We start from the raw sequence: 14,296 nt of genomic DNA, 5'->3' as shown, positions 1-14,296 counted from the left end.
TTCCCTCTCTCACCTTAACGAGAGGTGCACTAATCTGTGCCTGGTCCTTCCTTTCATCATCGCGTCTCTCCTTGTCCCTTGGGACTGCTGAGGTAAGATTAATTTCCTGCTCCTTCTCTTTGATTTCATCACTACTGTACGTAGGTGACTCATATGCGGGGTTGCTATACCCTGTGGCTGCCTTTAGTTCTTTTAGCGGGTAGAGTCCCTCTGACTTACTTCCCTCGATGACTGTCTCAGGCGGGGCTGGTGGCGCGGTAGGCGTCTCACCCCCCTCCGTTCATACGTTTAATATCCAGTCTGCGGGCGGTTCTTCCTCCTTTGTCTGTTCGAACATCTTCCAAAGTTCTAGAACAGCGGCCGTTTCTCAAATTTTTTCCCTGTGTATGTGGCATGTAGGTAAGTCGTCATATGTTGTAAGACGGCTTTAGATAGGGACCCATTTTGTGGCCAAGGCATAAACATCTTGTGGGCGGGACCCTTAACCCTCTCTGTGCTGTACTTTTTAAGTTTAGGTGCATGCTTGGGTAACTGCTTACACAGATGCGCAAGTGGGGTAACCTCCTCCATTCTCAATTTCGTCACCACCAATATTTATGCAGGTTTTATCCTACCAATAATATGAGCGAGAACCCAATACGCAAGCTCCAATCCACTCTTTTCCCGCCAAGATTTATACTATCAATTTACTCAAAACCATCAATTCATTGGCGATTCCCTCTTAATTACAGAATCGCGTAAAACCAAATTTCATTTCAACCAATCAATGATACAGTTCTTTTTACATTTGGCATACAACAGAACACATATGACAGACACTTGACAGACTAGACAGACACCAGCTGGTCATACATATACCTGCCTTCTAATCAATACCCCGCCATGGAGTTTAAACAAACCCCTTTGATGGCGTCTTTAAACGTCATCGTAGTCTAATTGTCCCCCATTATGTGGGCTATGAGTTCACGTTTCTTCTGACCGCTGTATTAAAGCGCAGGAACAAGGCAAATCCTTACTTTTTTATCTCAGGTGTCCCTCCTGGTATCCTTCGTTTTCTCTCGGGTATCCCCCCGGTAATCCCTCGTTTTTCTCTCGGGTGTCCCCCCGTTAACTACTTTTTTATCTCGGGTGTCTGTCCCGGTAACCACTTTTTATCTCTTGTGCTCGAGTCATTAACCCTTATATATATATACAGTCTTCTCTACTTCTGACTATTTTATTTTTTCTCCATCACCCTCCGTTACCTTTCCCTTACTTGTTCTAATGCCTACAAGACATTTGCCAAAGTAACGAGTTTATTGTTTCACTCACCGCTCGCATCTTTTCCTCTCTGGAATCTCGGGATCACCGCCCCTTTCTCTTCAGCCTCTTGCGCTCTTTTCGTCTGATCCGCTGCCCGTGGGAATGAGAAGGGTTATGCTTTGAAAGGCAGACCCACTGCAGATTTTATGGACTTACACTATCATTGTCCATGGGAAGCTTCTCAGTCTACTCAGCCGGAATGGCGAAAGGACTTGTGATATTGCCGAAGGCCTAGAGTTACTTCGTGTCGTCGGTCTATAGGTGTCTTAGAATTATATAATCAATAATCGATGGCCGAAACCATCCTCACGCTACCAATTGTACAGGAGGGCGGTGTTTTCACTGACGGGCCCATAGGTCAGTGCTCACCCTCTAGTACCTGTAAGACAAGATAGCTGCACCATGTGAGGAATGGGGGTGCAGGATTCACTTACTCCAACATGACTCAATAATGAGGACTCAGTAGTTTGGCAAAGGAAAGTCTGTTTAATGACAAGTACATCAAACAGGGAAACAATTGGAAATTCGCATCATTGCGATCACCTGTCCCGCTCCAACTTCCTCGAACTTCAGTCAAACAGCAATAGTTATAGGCAAATCTCGTCATCACTGACGTCTAACTCTGCAACTCGTCATGCAATATAATTGGTTAGGAAAGGTAACTTAAGTATAGGTGCTATATCTGTATATGGTAACAGAGCATGCGGATTGGATAACTCTTATCGAGTGGGCGTCTACGCCCATCCCTCAACATCATGCATGATAGACATCACTACAACTACGACGTCCTATTGGTTCTACTATCTATAGGACCCTAGATAACTTGATCCATTGTGATTGGGCAGGTTACACCCCTAGACATAAATCTCCATTTTAATTAGCAGCATGCAGACCGGAACACACAGTTGCCTAGTATCCCAAGATTCACCCTGCCTCCCTTCCATCAATCAGTGCTTTTGAGCTATGTGTCAGTTAGTTGTCTGGGCATGGCCTCGAAACTGTAGCCTCTTATCTGGAGAAGTTATGGCATCCTAGGATCTGGGTGACATCAGCCGTTGGTATCTCTTCACGCCTGACTGGTCACATGTCTGTTCACCGTGAATCTGCTTCAGTTTCCAACTTTTCGTGTATTTGATTCTTCTTTAGCCTTGCCACCTGCCTGGGCCCCCCTTATCTTGACCTTCACGGGGCAGGCTGGTATGCTCTGAAGTTTCAATTCTCCAGCTTTGCCGCTCTCCCTCTTTCCTTGGGTTGACCTCGAATTCCGAGGCATGAGCCGCTCTTTGTTGAGTTTCGATTCCGCTCTTTCTCCTGGCTTTGGCTGGGATATGAAACCTGGCCTGTTGGGCCTCTGACCGCCTGGGCATACTTCTGCTTTACAAAAATGGAGTCGCACTTGTATAGCGTGCCTTATTGAGGTAGATATATGGTTGGCGCTTCCCGCTCTATTCTTCTACTAAGCATTGCAAGCAGTATCGTTTTCTTAGCTTCTTGCGTTCCAAGCCTATTTACATGCGTTAACTAGTTGGCTAATTCCATCTTGCCCCATACCAACGTTTCCTTACGTTTCAACATTGTCTCTTTTCCTGTGTCCATTACCTCTATTTTCCACAGCTGCAAGCACTGGCGTGCTATCCTTGTTAGCCGTTTTCGTTCATTTGCGAGTCTGTCCAGGCCCTTGTGTCATTTCCACTGGCCATCCATTAAGGCTCTTTGGGTCTCTTCGTGGACCGTCTGTAGGTACTCTTCATTTCATCTCAGCTGCTGGGATTGGTTGCCAAAGAGGGTATCATGCAGCCCATGACTGTCTGGTTATGGGCGCTTCAACAGACATGGCTCTTCTGATGTACACTGGGCAGAGTCCCAGCGCAGCTCTCTGTTGGTTCATTTGCTCCTCATACGTCATATACCTTGGCAAGTACGCTCCTGGTACCTCGAAATGGGGGTCAGGGGTGCAGGCCATGTCTGGGACCTCCTCTACACGCTGCTTCTAGTCATGGAAGGAACTCCATTGTGATGCTAGAAGCAGCACTCCTGTCTTCTTTTTGTTAACACAGTTAACTTCAGGTGAGCTAGCTGGCATCCCAGGAATGTGCAAGTTCAGTCCCATCCTATGTTGCAGACCCAGTGAGATCCTGTATGTCTGCATCTGAAAGAGGCAAGACTCCCATGCGCATACATACCAGATGGTAAACCAGAAAGTGGAGTACACCACCTCCAAGGATTAATCGAGAAGTGCCAGGATGACAGAGGATTACAAAGGCGGGCATTCAGCACTGAGTGTCTGTGATCTGGTAATTTAGCCTGTACCATAACACTGATTGAACCCAACATTCCTGCATCAAGGGATTGGCTTTGTATTTGGGCAGCCTGGATCCAAATTATATAATTGTGTGTTGCCGGGGCAATGTTGGCAGATTAATATCTAAATGTAAGCCATTTCTAATTTTAACAATGATACTGACCAAAATGCATTGGTGTAATTTTATTGCCAGCTTGGTTTCTACTGATCCCTTCAGTTAGGGCCTTCTGTGTATTCACTTTCTGGGGTGGAATTTCACCCACAATAGACCATTTGGACTCATCCCCAGCAAAGGCTTTGTTCTCTCTGGGAAGGAATTGTCACGGTCCATTTGCCAATTCCCAGATCCTTGTGGCAAAATAGAGAGAGAGAGAGAGAGAGAGAGAGAGAGAGACCTGTCTGCTTAGGCCAGTGGTAGGCCTGCACGGATGACACCACAGGTGTTTTGCCTCGTTAGGATCTTTTCATATACTTCTATGAAATGTAATGCTTTGTGATGACTTTCATGCCTTTTTCAGTCCTTGCAATGCCATGTTATTATCTTCAACATGTTGGTTTCAGGTATGTCTGCACTCCTGGGGCAATTTATGCGATTAAATGCCCTTGTGGCAAAGTATATGTTGGTCAAACCACAAGACCTGTCAAAGAATGCATTGCGGAACACAAATCGAACATTAGATGCAAAAACACTAAATCCCCCCTCTCCAGACATTTCATGGAAAACAATCATACAATTGCACAATTAAAATTCCAAATCCTTGAAATAGTCAAAAAACCCTAGAGGGGAGGTGACTATGTATCAATGCTCTCACGGAGAGAGAAATATTGGATTCACACACTCAACACATTATTACCAAAGGGTCTTAATGATGAAATTTCTTTGAAATGCTTTATCTGATATGTTGTACTGTTGTCTCTCAATATACCTCAGCTCTGTATGCACCTCATGGATCTCTTTACATTGTTTCAGTACTTACATTTTTGTACTTACCCCCATTCGATATCACATGATGTCCATTTTGGAAAAATACTGTCATCATACGTGAATTAAGTACTATCCCAAGTACACTTATTTGTTCATTAAATACTGTAAATCCAGAGTCACCACATCGTAACCCAGATGGCTAGTTTCCCTTCCGAATTGATTTATTCCAATTTGTCCAACTTTAGACCATTTCAGTCTGCACCTACACTAAGCATGTCTTCATCTACATTCATACATTGTTCATCTTCTAAAATGGCCGCCTCTTTTTACTAACAGTCTACTATTTAGATTCACTCTAATAGTCCTACAACTATTGTTACGCACATCGGCCACGCTTCACGGACCGTCGCTGCACTGAGGGTCCTGCACTGGCGTATGAGCGTCTCACGCATAGCAACAATCTCCGGGGAAGTCTTCTCTCTTGGATGGGCTTGGACGACCTCCATTCACTCCGCACTCTACGTTTCGTCTCCCGATGGCACACTAACTACAAACACAAGTAAGCAGCATTTAATAATACAAGGCGATTTTCGCCGTGATACTGCAGTGCTGTCTGCATACGTGTCACACAGACACCAATTTACAGCGCCCGCTATTTCTCTTATAGGCCCGGACAACAGACTGCCTAGAACTTTAAAAGTTAGACTACGAGGCACTCGTGCGTTGCCACGCGAAATCACTGGTCATGGTGTGAGCCTGCTGGGCATCCCTCAGCGGTGAGTGTTTGCCCTTTTACTGTTTCACTGTACTTGACGTGCCACTTATGGCATTTTACACTTATTGCTGCACTTATTATTTATCTTCTATAGTGTACCTGACTTCCTTACTCTCCGTTGGATGAATCTCGTTTGAATTCCATTCAGAGTTTTTTCTCCGCACATACGAAGCGGTTTTCTTTATCCATTGAAGTACGGAACTTTTCTAGTCTTGGTAAGCAACATACTTTACTTTATATTTTTTTTCGGGTAGTATACCAGTGCCCTTGTAATCTATTATGTATTCCTAATAGATCTTTGGATTAGCGGCCATCTCTCGTTTCGATTGTTTGTGAGTCTGGATACAATTGAATCATAACTGCTGGTCATGTTGACCTATTGTAGTTACCTCATCTTTGTTTTTCTATCAAAAAAGTTTGAAGATTTTGTTGATCAGATTTCTCTGGGAACACACTATTAACTCAACATTAACTCCAAATGTATGATGCAAATAACTGGAGAGCTCTAAAATATCTGATTGTATATATTTCTCTATTTTCAGTGATTGATTCATTGTTCTGGGCTCTTGATGAAGAGAATGAATTTCTCGAAACGCGTCAGCCACTATCAAATGAATTGAATCCCCCCTGAACTTTGCGTTTGGAATAAAGAATCGTGTACTCTTTATACTGGATGTCATTACTGCATTTACCCAAATTTGCGTTGCTATAAAAAAAAAATTTGAATATATATCTAATCGACTATTGTATGAAACTGAACTTCAAGGTGTCACACTGACGCAACCCAAAGGTGTGCAGGGGACGGGAGGGTTCCGTTTTGGATCCTCTTTTCTCTCTTTGTATTTTCAGTATCCCTGTGCTAGGGCTGCTTTTCCTCCCCCGCACCCTAAAATTCCTTAATTGTTGCTAAATTGGTACATGTAAGCAATTACTCTAAATTTTTGTGTGTGCACCTTCCATTCTTTCCCATGTCTGCACTCCTCGCCAACCTGCCTAGGCCCAAATTCTTTGTCCTAACACACTATAAACATACCAGCTAAGCCACCAATATTTGCCAATTGAGCACCTCTCCCAACAGACTGCAAATATCAGTACATTACACTTCCACAACGAACCTACATACCGCACACTAGACCAATGCTCGCTAGCACCATGAGCACTTGAGACTCCTCCTCAGACCTCTATTCTTCTTGACACGGAAAACGTACAAAATGACTCAGACACAGAACTCAGTCTACTTCCGGTTAAGCACATCTACACAACTACAAAGCTATCTTTAATTTACCCCTCTTTCTGACTAACCTGACCCACCCTCCACACTCTCAGATCTGTCAGGGGACCTGGAAACTATGGTATCAATCCCAATAACATAACATCACTATTAAAATGTGTATGAAGTTTGCACACCTCTCACAAATCCCATTCACTAAGGCTCATAGAAGCTTTTTGTCCTTTGCATGGTGACAAAAGGAGTGCCATTATGGGAGGGGGGTGAAGGGGCTGTACATGGCTCGTCAGGAATGCCTCAAGGGAGGTCATTGCAAATGTACTTTGCAAATCCCTTTCATTGGACTACTGTAGTGCTCCTATGAATTGCTGCATCGAATTCTGCCCTACCTATACAAAGAGTTCTGCTTTACAAGGATAAGCTGATGCAATATCTGAGCACATTCCAATTGCAGTGAAATGGCTTTGCATGTTAATGAGCTTTGTGAAGATTTCTGCGTGCAGCTTGCTGGTTAACGGTTGCAATCCTAGTATTATATCTCAGCAGACTAACATGTTTGCTGCAGAGGTATTCTAAAAAGGGCCGCTCAAGAGTAGTGCACACCGGGTCCCCCAGAAGCTTAATACAGCCCTGCTCACAGTTCCCTCCTGAAGAGTCTATGGCCCTCATTATGAGTTCGGCGGTAACCATGCCGCTATTGGCAGCAATGGATGCCGCCGAAATCGCGTCGGGGTCCGGGTCCTCGGAATGAGGACTTACCGGGCCATTCCGAGTTCGGAAGGCCCGGTAATTCCTCCCTCCGAGGACCCAGACACGGTCCTTCCCCATTTCCATTTCAGCCCCCATAGGGCTGAATGGGAATGGGAGAGGGAGCAAACAACGTGCCATTACGAGATGGCCTGTTGTTTGCTCCCTCTTCCCGTAGCGGGACCCGGTAAGCACACCTGGCTTTCCCAGGCATGCCTACCGTGTCCCATGAGGGGAACTCGTAATGCGGCAGTACGGAGTGAACGGCGCCAGCACCTTTTACGGCGCTGTTCACTCCGTACCGCCAGGGTCGTAATGAGGCCCTATGTATTTGAAGAAAAACCACCTCCACCAGTGTAAACACTGAACTGGACAGATTTTGTGAAATACCACAGGCTGACATGGTAACTGCTGATGGCAGTATTACACCAAAAAATCTGCCAAACTCATAAAGATCCTCCTCTGTCTCCATGGTATTTGGGCAGACTCTTACCTGCTGAGCAGCACTTATAATTGTTCATTCTTGCTCATTCGGAATTTTGTGGTCAAATATGAATGCACCTTACCTTATATCATGTTAGATTGCTTATGTACAATACACTTTCCCTGTGTTACTCGTGTAACCTCATTGGTGCTTAGAAACAACACTGTTTCAGACCAGAGCGTGGTAACGTATATTTTTTAATAAAATGAATAAACGCAGGAAAGCCCACAGAAGCATTTTCGGTAAACAATATTTTTTAAATGCAAAAACATTGAAACACATTTCATTAATGCTTCATTAATCACTCCTCCTACTCCTTGATCTCTCGGCGGCCTTTGACCTGGTCGACCACAAGATCTTGTCTAAACACCTTACAGATTCAAAAAATGGGCTCCTGGTTATGGACCTATTCTACCCAGGAGGGTTACTTTAAGACAAAAATTACAATTGAATAGGTACAAAGAAGAGTGCTCTAATGAAAACACACTGTTTCACCCCTTATTACCCTCTGCATTGAAGGAGAAAAAGAAAGAAACTCACTTTCTTTGTTGTTTGGAGAAAATAATAGTTTGTTTATCTATGCAGTTGAAAAAATCAACATAGAGTGAACAGTTCTCCAAACAGCATAACATCACACGGTTTAATGAAACCAACCGTACAGGCTTATAGGATATATTTACAAACACATGGGGTCACATAGTTTGACACAACAGTCGTGTAGGTAACGCAAACTCAATCAAAATACATAGTTTGTTATGGTGATTCATATACTTCAGTATAAAACAACACAATTAGACAAAGTAAGCAACAACAGAAAAAAAGGGGTTCGTGAATTGACAATTGGTAGTGGACAGTGACAATGCACTGTTGTTCGGGGTGCGTCTACACCAAGGTGTTTCGGCCGTTTAGGTGGACCAATTATGTCCCAGCATATGTACGGCCTTCATCAGGACGAAGTGCTGCACGGGGTGGAATAGGTGCTGCAGGGGAAAGGGAAAAACGGGAAAAACTCGTCAGGGGAGTGTGTTCGAGCGTGTATCATTTAAACAAAGGAATAAATCCAATACTGTGAGGCCCCAGCTTACCTGTGGATAATTATTTCCACTGGCACGAATGGCACGCGTAATACTAGAAATTCGTACACGCTCGAACACACTCCCCTGACGAGTTTTTCCCGTTTTTCCCTTTCCCCTGCAGCACCTATTCCACCCCGTGCAGCACTTCGTCCTGATGAAGGCCGTACATATGCTGGGACATAATTGGTCCACCTAAACGGCCGAAACACCTTGGTGTAGACGCACCCCGAACAACAGTGCATTGTCACTGTCCACTACCAATTGTCAATTCACGGACCCCTTTTTTTCTGTTGTTGCTTACTTTGTCTAATTGTGTTGTTTTATACTGAAGTATATGAATCACCATAACAAACTATGTATTTTGATTGAGTTTGCGTTACCTACACGACTGTTGTGTCAAACTATGTGACCCCATGTGTTTGTAAATATATCCTATAAGCCTGTACGGTTGGTTTCATTAAACCGTGTGATGTTATGCTGTTTGGAGAACTGTTCACTCTATGTTGATTTTTTCAACTGCATAGATAAACAAACTATTATTTTCTCCAAACAACAAAGAAAGTGAGTTTCTTTCTTTTTCTCCTTCAATGCAGAGGGTAATAAGGGGTGAAACAGTGTGTTTTCATTAGAGCACTCTTCTTTGTACCTATTCAATTGTAATTTTTGTCTTAAACACCTTACAGACATTGCTCACTTCTCCCAAGAAGCCACCACCTGGATCACCTCCTTTCTAGATGGCCGAGCAATGAGGGTCTTCTCAGACCAGGCCTCTCCTTCCCCCACTGATTGTGGAGTCCCACAAGGTTCCTGCACATCCCCCACTCTCTAAAATCTATTTACTCTCCCTCTTTTCAGTGGCCTAGAAGACTTCAACATAACCTTTACAAATTACGCTGATGATACACAAATTCTCCTCCCCCCTAACAGGTGACTATGAGCAAGACCTCAACAATCTCCAAAAGATATATGCACGCATCCAGGCCTGGATGGCAGCCAACGGCCTATGTCTAAACGGGGAAAAAAACAAAATCCTACTAGTAGGCCCCAAGGAATCTAAAAAAACTGGACAACAAATACAACTCATTCATCATTGAGAACACTATTATCACAGCCTCTGCGGCAGTCAAAACCCTTGGTGTATACCTTGACGCCACACTATGAATGGATAGGCAAGTCAGCGCCATATCATCCTCAGCAGCACTAACGACAAAAATCATAAATGCTGTGAAACCCCACTTGTCACCAAGTAACTGTCTTAATATCACCAGAGCTACGATCAGCGCTAAGCTTGATTACTGCAACATCTTCTCCTAAGCACCTCCGCCAACAACATCAACAGACTGCAAACGGCACAAAACAATGCCCTTAGAGCTGCCCTCAGCATCCCTAAGAGAGAGCACATCTCCCATGCGTGAAAAGACGCCCACTCGCTCCCTATCAAAGAACGCATAATATTCAAAGCCCTCGCCATCACTCACAAATGCCTTGCCCAGTCCGCACCAGCATACCTCTCAGAAAGAATACACCAAGTCCCGGCCCACAGACCAAAACGCATCTAATACACTCACCTTCTCGCAGTCCCAGCTTTCAACAGAGCTAAAGCTGGTGGCACTAGCTTCGAAGTATTAGCCCCAAAGGCTTGGAATGAGCTCCCTCTTAGTCTAAGAAATGAAGAATCCTTTACAGTATTCAGAAAAGTACTAAAAACTAAGCTATTCAATTAGACCCTCACCATATATTTGCTGCTCTGTCTCTAACACTGTTCCTCTGTAACCTCGGAACACCCTTTATTGTTGTACACTGCTGTCAATGACTATTCTATTATCACTGCCTCTGTAACATGCCATAACCTGTTTGCAAGTAAATATTCTGTAACAGCGCCACAAAGCCTCTGGGCCGCTGGGCGCTTTATAAATCCAAATAAATAAATTGTGTGACGAGCAGCTCTGATTTCCACATATCAGGGATCCTTGAATGGAAAGGGACATTGGGCCTCATCAGGAGTTGGGCGCATACCGCCGCATTACCGCTCTGCCCAATCCCGAGTTTGGGGGAAACACAGAGCATGTACCTCCAGCTCTGAGCTGAAGGCGAATGTGCTGACTTTCCACCCATTTTCTGCCCAATTACCACAGCGCCATTACTGCTGTGGTAATTGCACTGAAAATGCCCCATTGAGTCCAAAGGATTCTAAAAAAATGGGGACTTACCCCGCCACCACAACTTGTGATCCGGCTCTAACAGCGTTGGACCAAGTTGCAGTAACGCCAATTGCGCTGGGCAGTATCCTGGCGGATTTGCTGTCGGAATACCGCCCAACTCCTGATAGAGCCCATTGCGCACATCTCACCGGGCCCTACAATGTGGATCCGCTGCAGCCGTGGGGACAGAGCTTTGATGCACTTAGAATTAAGAACGTCTATCATGCAGATATTTAGGCATGTATGCAAAAAACGATTACAATGCATTTAGTGCTGTCCATTGCTTTGAGTTGGATGTATTTAGTGACACACTATGGTTGCAGGTGGTCTTGCTTCCATTCAGTCTGCAGCTTGTAAATACATTTTTTTTGCCACAGTTTGTAAATAAATCAATGGGCCTCATTCCAAGTGTGGCGGTCCTAAAACAAACTTGTTTCCGGACCGCCACACCACGAATCTGTCTGCCAGAGGCCTTTGCGTTTGGCAGGGTCAGACCTGCCAGATGCAATGCCCCTGCAGGCAGACTTTTCAAGGAAGCAGCGGCACCGTTAGCAATGGTGCTGTGCTTCCATCTTCCCACTCCCATGAAGTCCGACTCTACCGGAATGCGCAGTTACCAAACCCGCCGCCTGACTTCCCACGCTGCCCGGACTTCCGGTTGCACCGGAAAGTCAGGCGGCGGATTCGTTTTTCTGGGATGGCGGCAACCCGCCGGGGGCACTGGTGGGTTACTGCCGACCTCGGAATGAATTCCAATGTCTGTAAATAAATCACTCTCACTCAGTATACAACCAATTCATTCAGTGAATAAATCATCGTAATTCTGTAAATGCATCTCATTTGACAAAGAGGGGAACACAATTCACTGATGTGGGCTCCTCTATCCTTTGCTTAAAATCAAAGAGCATTCTGGGAACATAAGAATGACCACCTATTTTATGTGTGTGAAAGTGAATCAAGCATGCAACCCTAAGCTCATAAGTCACACTAGACTTGGTGCTGATTTCATTTGTTACAACACTCACCCTAACAGTGACACATTTGCAAACCCTGAGCCACATATACTCATTTGGTCAGCATCCCTTGCTTGTAAATGATCGCTTTTAACACTTTAACATGGGTAATGTGTCCCTTTCACTGCTTGCAAATCACTCGTTCACGGCTGTAAATATCTGGTTGCTATTTTCACATAACTTAACAGCCCTAAATGAGTTCCATTCACTGATTGTAAATTGCTTGTTTATTGCTGTAAATATCTCGTTCCCACCTTTCACAATGTGTAACTGCCCTAAATGCCTTTCGCTTCTTGCAAATAATCTGCTCTAAAGCACTTCTTTACGCTTTCAGACTCCCAACGGGTTCACATAGGTGAAACAGCGATGGGGCAATTGAGGTAGCCATGGACATCTAGTGGCCTTATCGCATGTGTTACACCTAGTCCTGGCTTTTCAGACGTAAGCAGTTTGCATTTTGGGACTTGTACTCTTGCATTCCCTTTACAAGATGGAGCCTACAAGGGCAGCAGGCAAGGTTCTTTTGGCTAAAAAGCTGGGCCAGGTGTCATAAGTGTAATCAGGTTATTTGCCGGCTATGAATTGATTTTGCAAAGAATCTGTGAAGGATGAACATTATTGTACACATTCTTGTTCCATAATTATAAAATGTTAGACTCTTGCATATGCGAGAATATGTATGTTTTGTAATAACCACATTAGGAAAGAACATCTTACCACACAATACACATACACTCAAACACTGCTAATACAGCCACGCCACACATACAAACACAATGTACACGCACACAATCACTGCACATGCATACACCCGCACACTGCACACGTACACCCATACTGTGCATGCAGCAGCACAGGCACCCTCACACTACAAACATGAAACCACTCACAGCAAACGCAAACACATACTGCAAATACATGCTCACACTATACCCCCACACAGGACGCATGCACCCGTACAATGTGTATACCCACATTGCACACACACTGTCCATAGACCAACACACTACACATAGATCCACACACAGGTCCTACATGCTCACTCTTCAATACACCCTCGCATTGCACCTGCACCTGCACACTGCGTTACAATTGTGGGTTCTCATTATTAGCTTATTAAGTGAAAGGAGGAGGCATACCCAAGAAACATGTTTATTATGAAGTAACCATTTCCATAAAACATAACATGTATATGAAAGAAAAGGTAGAACAATAACTTACCAAAGGGTAGAGCAATCGAAATTCACCAGGAGCCATTTGTGAGGGTTACAGTTGAACGAATTTGCGAACTGTAGACAAAAAAAACAATTTTAAGCAAAATGCAAAGCACACATTTTTACAAATTGGTGGAAATACAATAAGGAAAAAAGCGTTTTGATTTTAGATTGTTTCAAGTGTATGGAGCATTACATTGCATGCAAATAGTATTTATAATTTCAAGCTTAGTGACATTATAACAGTTGTAGTATGAAAAGTGTGTAGGCCCGGCGTGGATTGCTATGACAGTGACCATGTGACAGCTGAACCAAATGTTTTGTGGGACACGGCTATTTTCTAAGGGGTGCAAAGTGTAACAGGGCTAGTATAAATCAGTCCATCAACCTCAAAGGGCGAATCATTACAGTTGAGGGGCCTATACTTTACACGCAGAACACATGCTCAATGAATAACATCCAAACACATGAAAATGACATGCACATTTGCCAGCTATGTCTAAGATACATTCAATGCATGTCCACTTGTCAAGCTGTATTTGTGAATGATCAGACCTATATGACATATCAAGCTCAAATAATGTAATAAAACCATGGTTTCATGCAGTGCTTCACACTTAGGGGTGTTTTTGCTTTTAAGCGCTGAAAGTGAGAGTGTTCCACTTGTCATTGTCTGAAGGAATTACCTCTTGCAGTGAGAGCTGTACACATGGGCTTATTAGCGATCACTGGGAACAATCAGTGGAGTAACTTTGCTGAAAATGTTGGGGGGGTCAGGGGTGGGATGGAGGGAGGGCGGGTTGTGGCTCTTAGGGATCGTTTCGGTCAAATTGTTCGATAAAACGTGGTTGAATGGTAGATTTGACTGAATTCGTTCACCACCATTAGTTCAAAGCCAAAGATACCGAACATGAAGAGCTGGGGTTGCAGGGGTGTCTCCCACTCCCCATGTTTGGTATTTTTGCCTTTGGCGGTTGCGGGGGTGTCCCCCGGTTCCTCAGCATTGGTGGCAGGGGACCCAACAAAAAA

At 44.2% G+C, this 14,296-nt stretch overlaps 1 protein-coding gene across 2 annotated transcripts in view; it reads right to left on the bottom strand.

The window, feature by feature from the left end:
- DDC (dopa decarboxylase) overlaps window positions 1-14,296 on the bottom strand; it is a 917,411-nt gene that overhangs the window by 234,004 nt on the left and 669,111 nt on the right. For both annotated transcript variants that reach the window (XM_069613411.1, XM_069613412.1), the window contains exon 9: window positions 13,275-13,342. In XM_069613411.1, the coding sequence (XP_069469512.1) occupies window positions 13,275-13,342 (68 nt within the window). The remainder of the gene's footprint in view (window positions 1-13,274; window positions 13,343-14,296) is intronic.

Source organism: Ambystoma mexicanum, chromosome 5p (assembly GCF_040938575.1).
Source record: "Ambystoma mexicanum isolate Mex_15411 chromosome 5p, UKY_AmexF1_1, whole genome shotgun sequence".
NCBI lineage: Eukaryota > Metazoa > Chordata > Amphibia > Caudata > Ambystomatidae > Ambystoma > Ambystoma mexicanum.
Note: the sequence above shows the minus strand (reverse complement) of the source record. Positions and strands in the feature narration are given on the sequence as shown.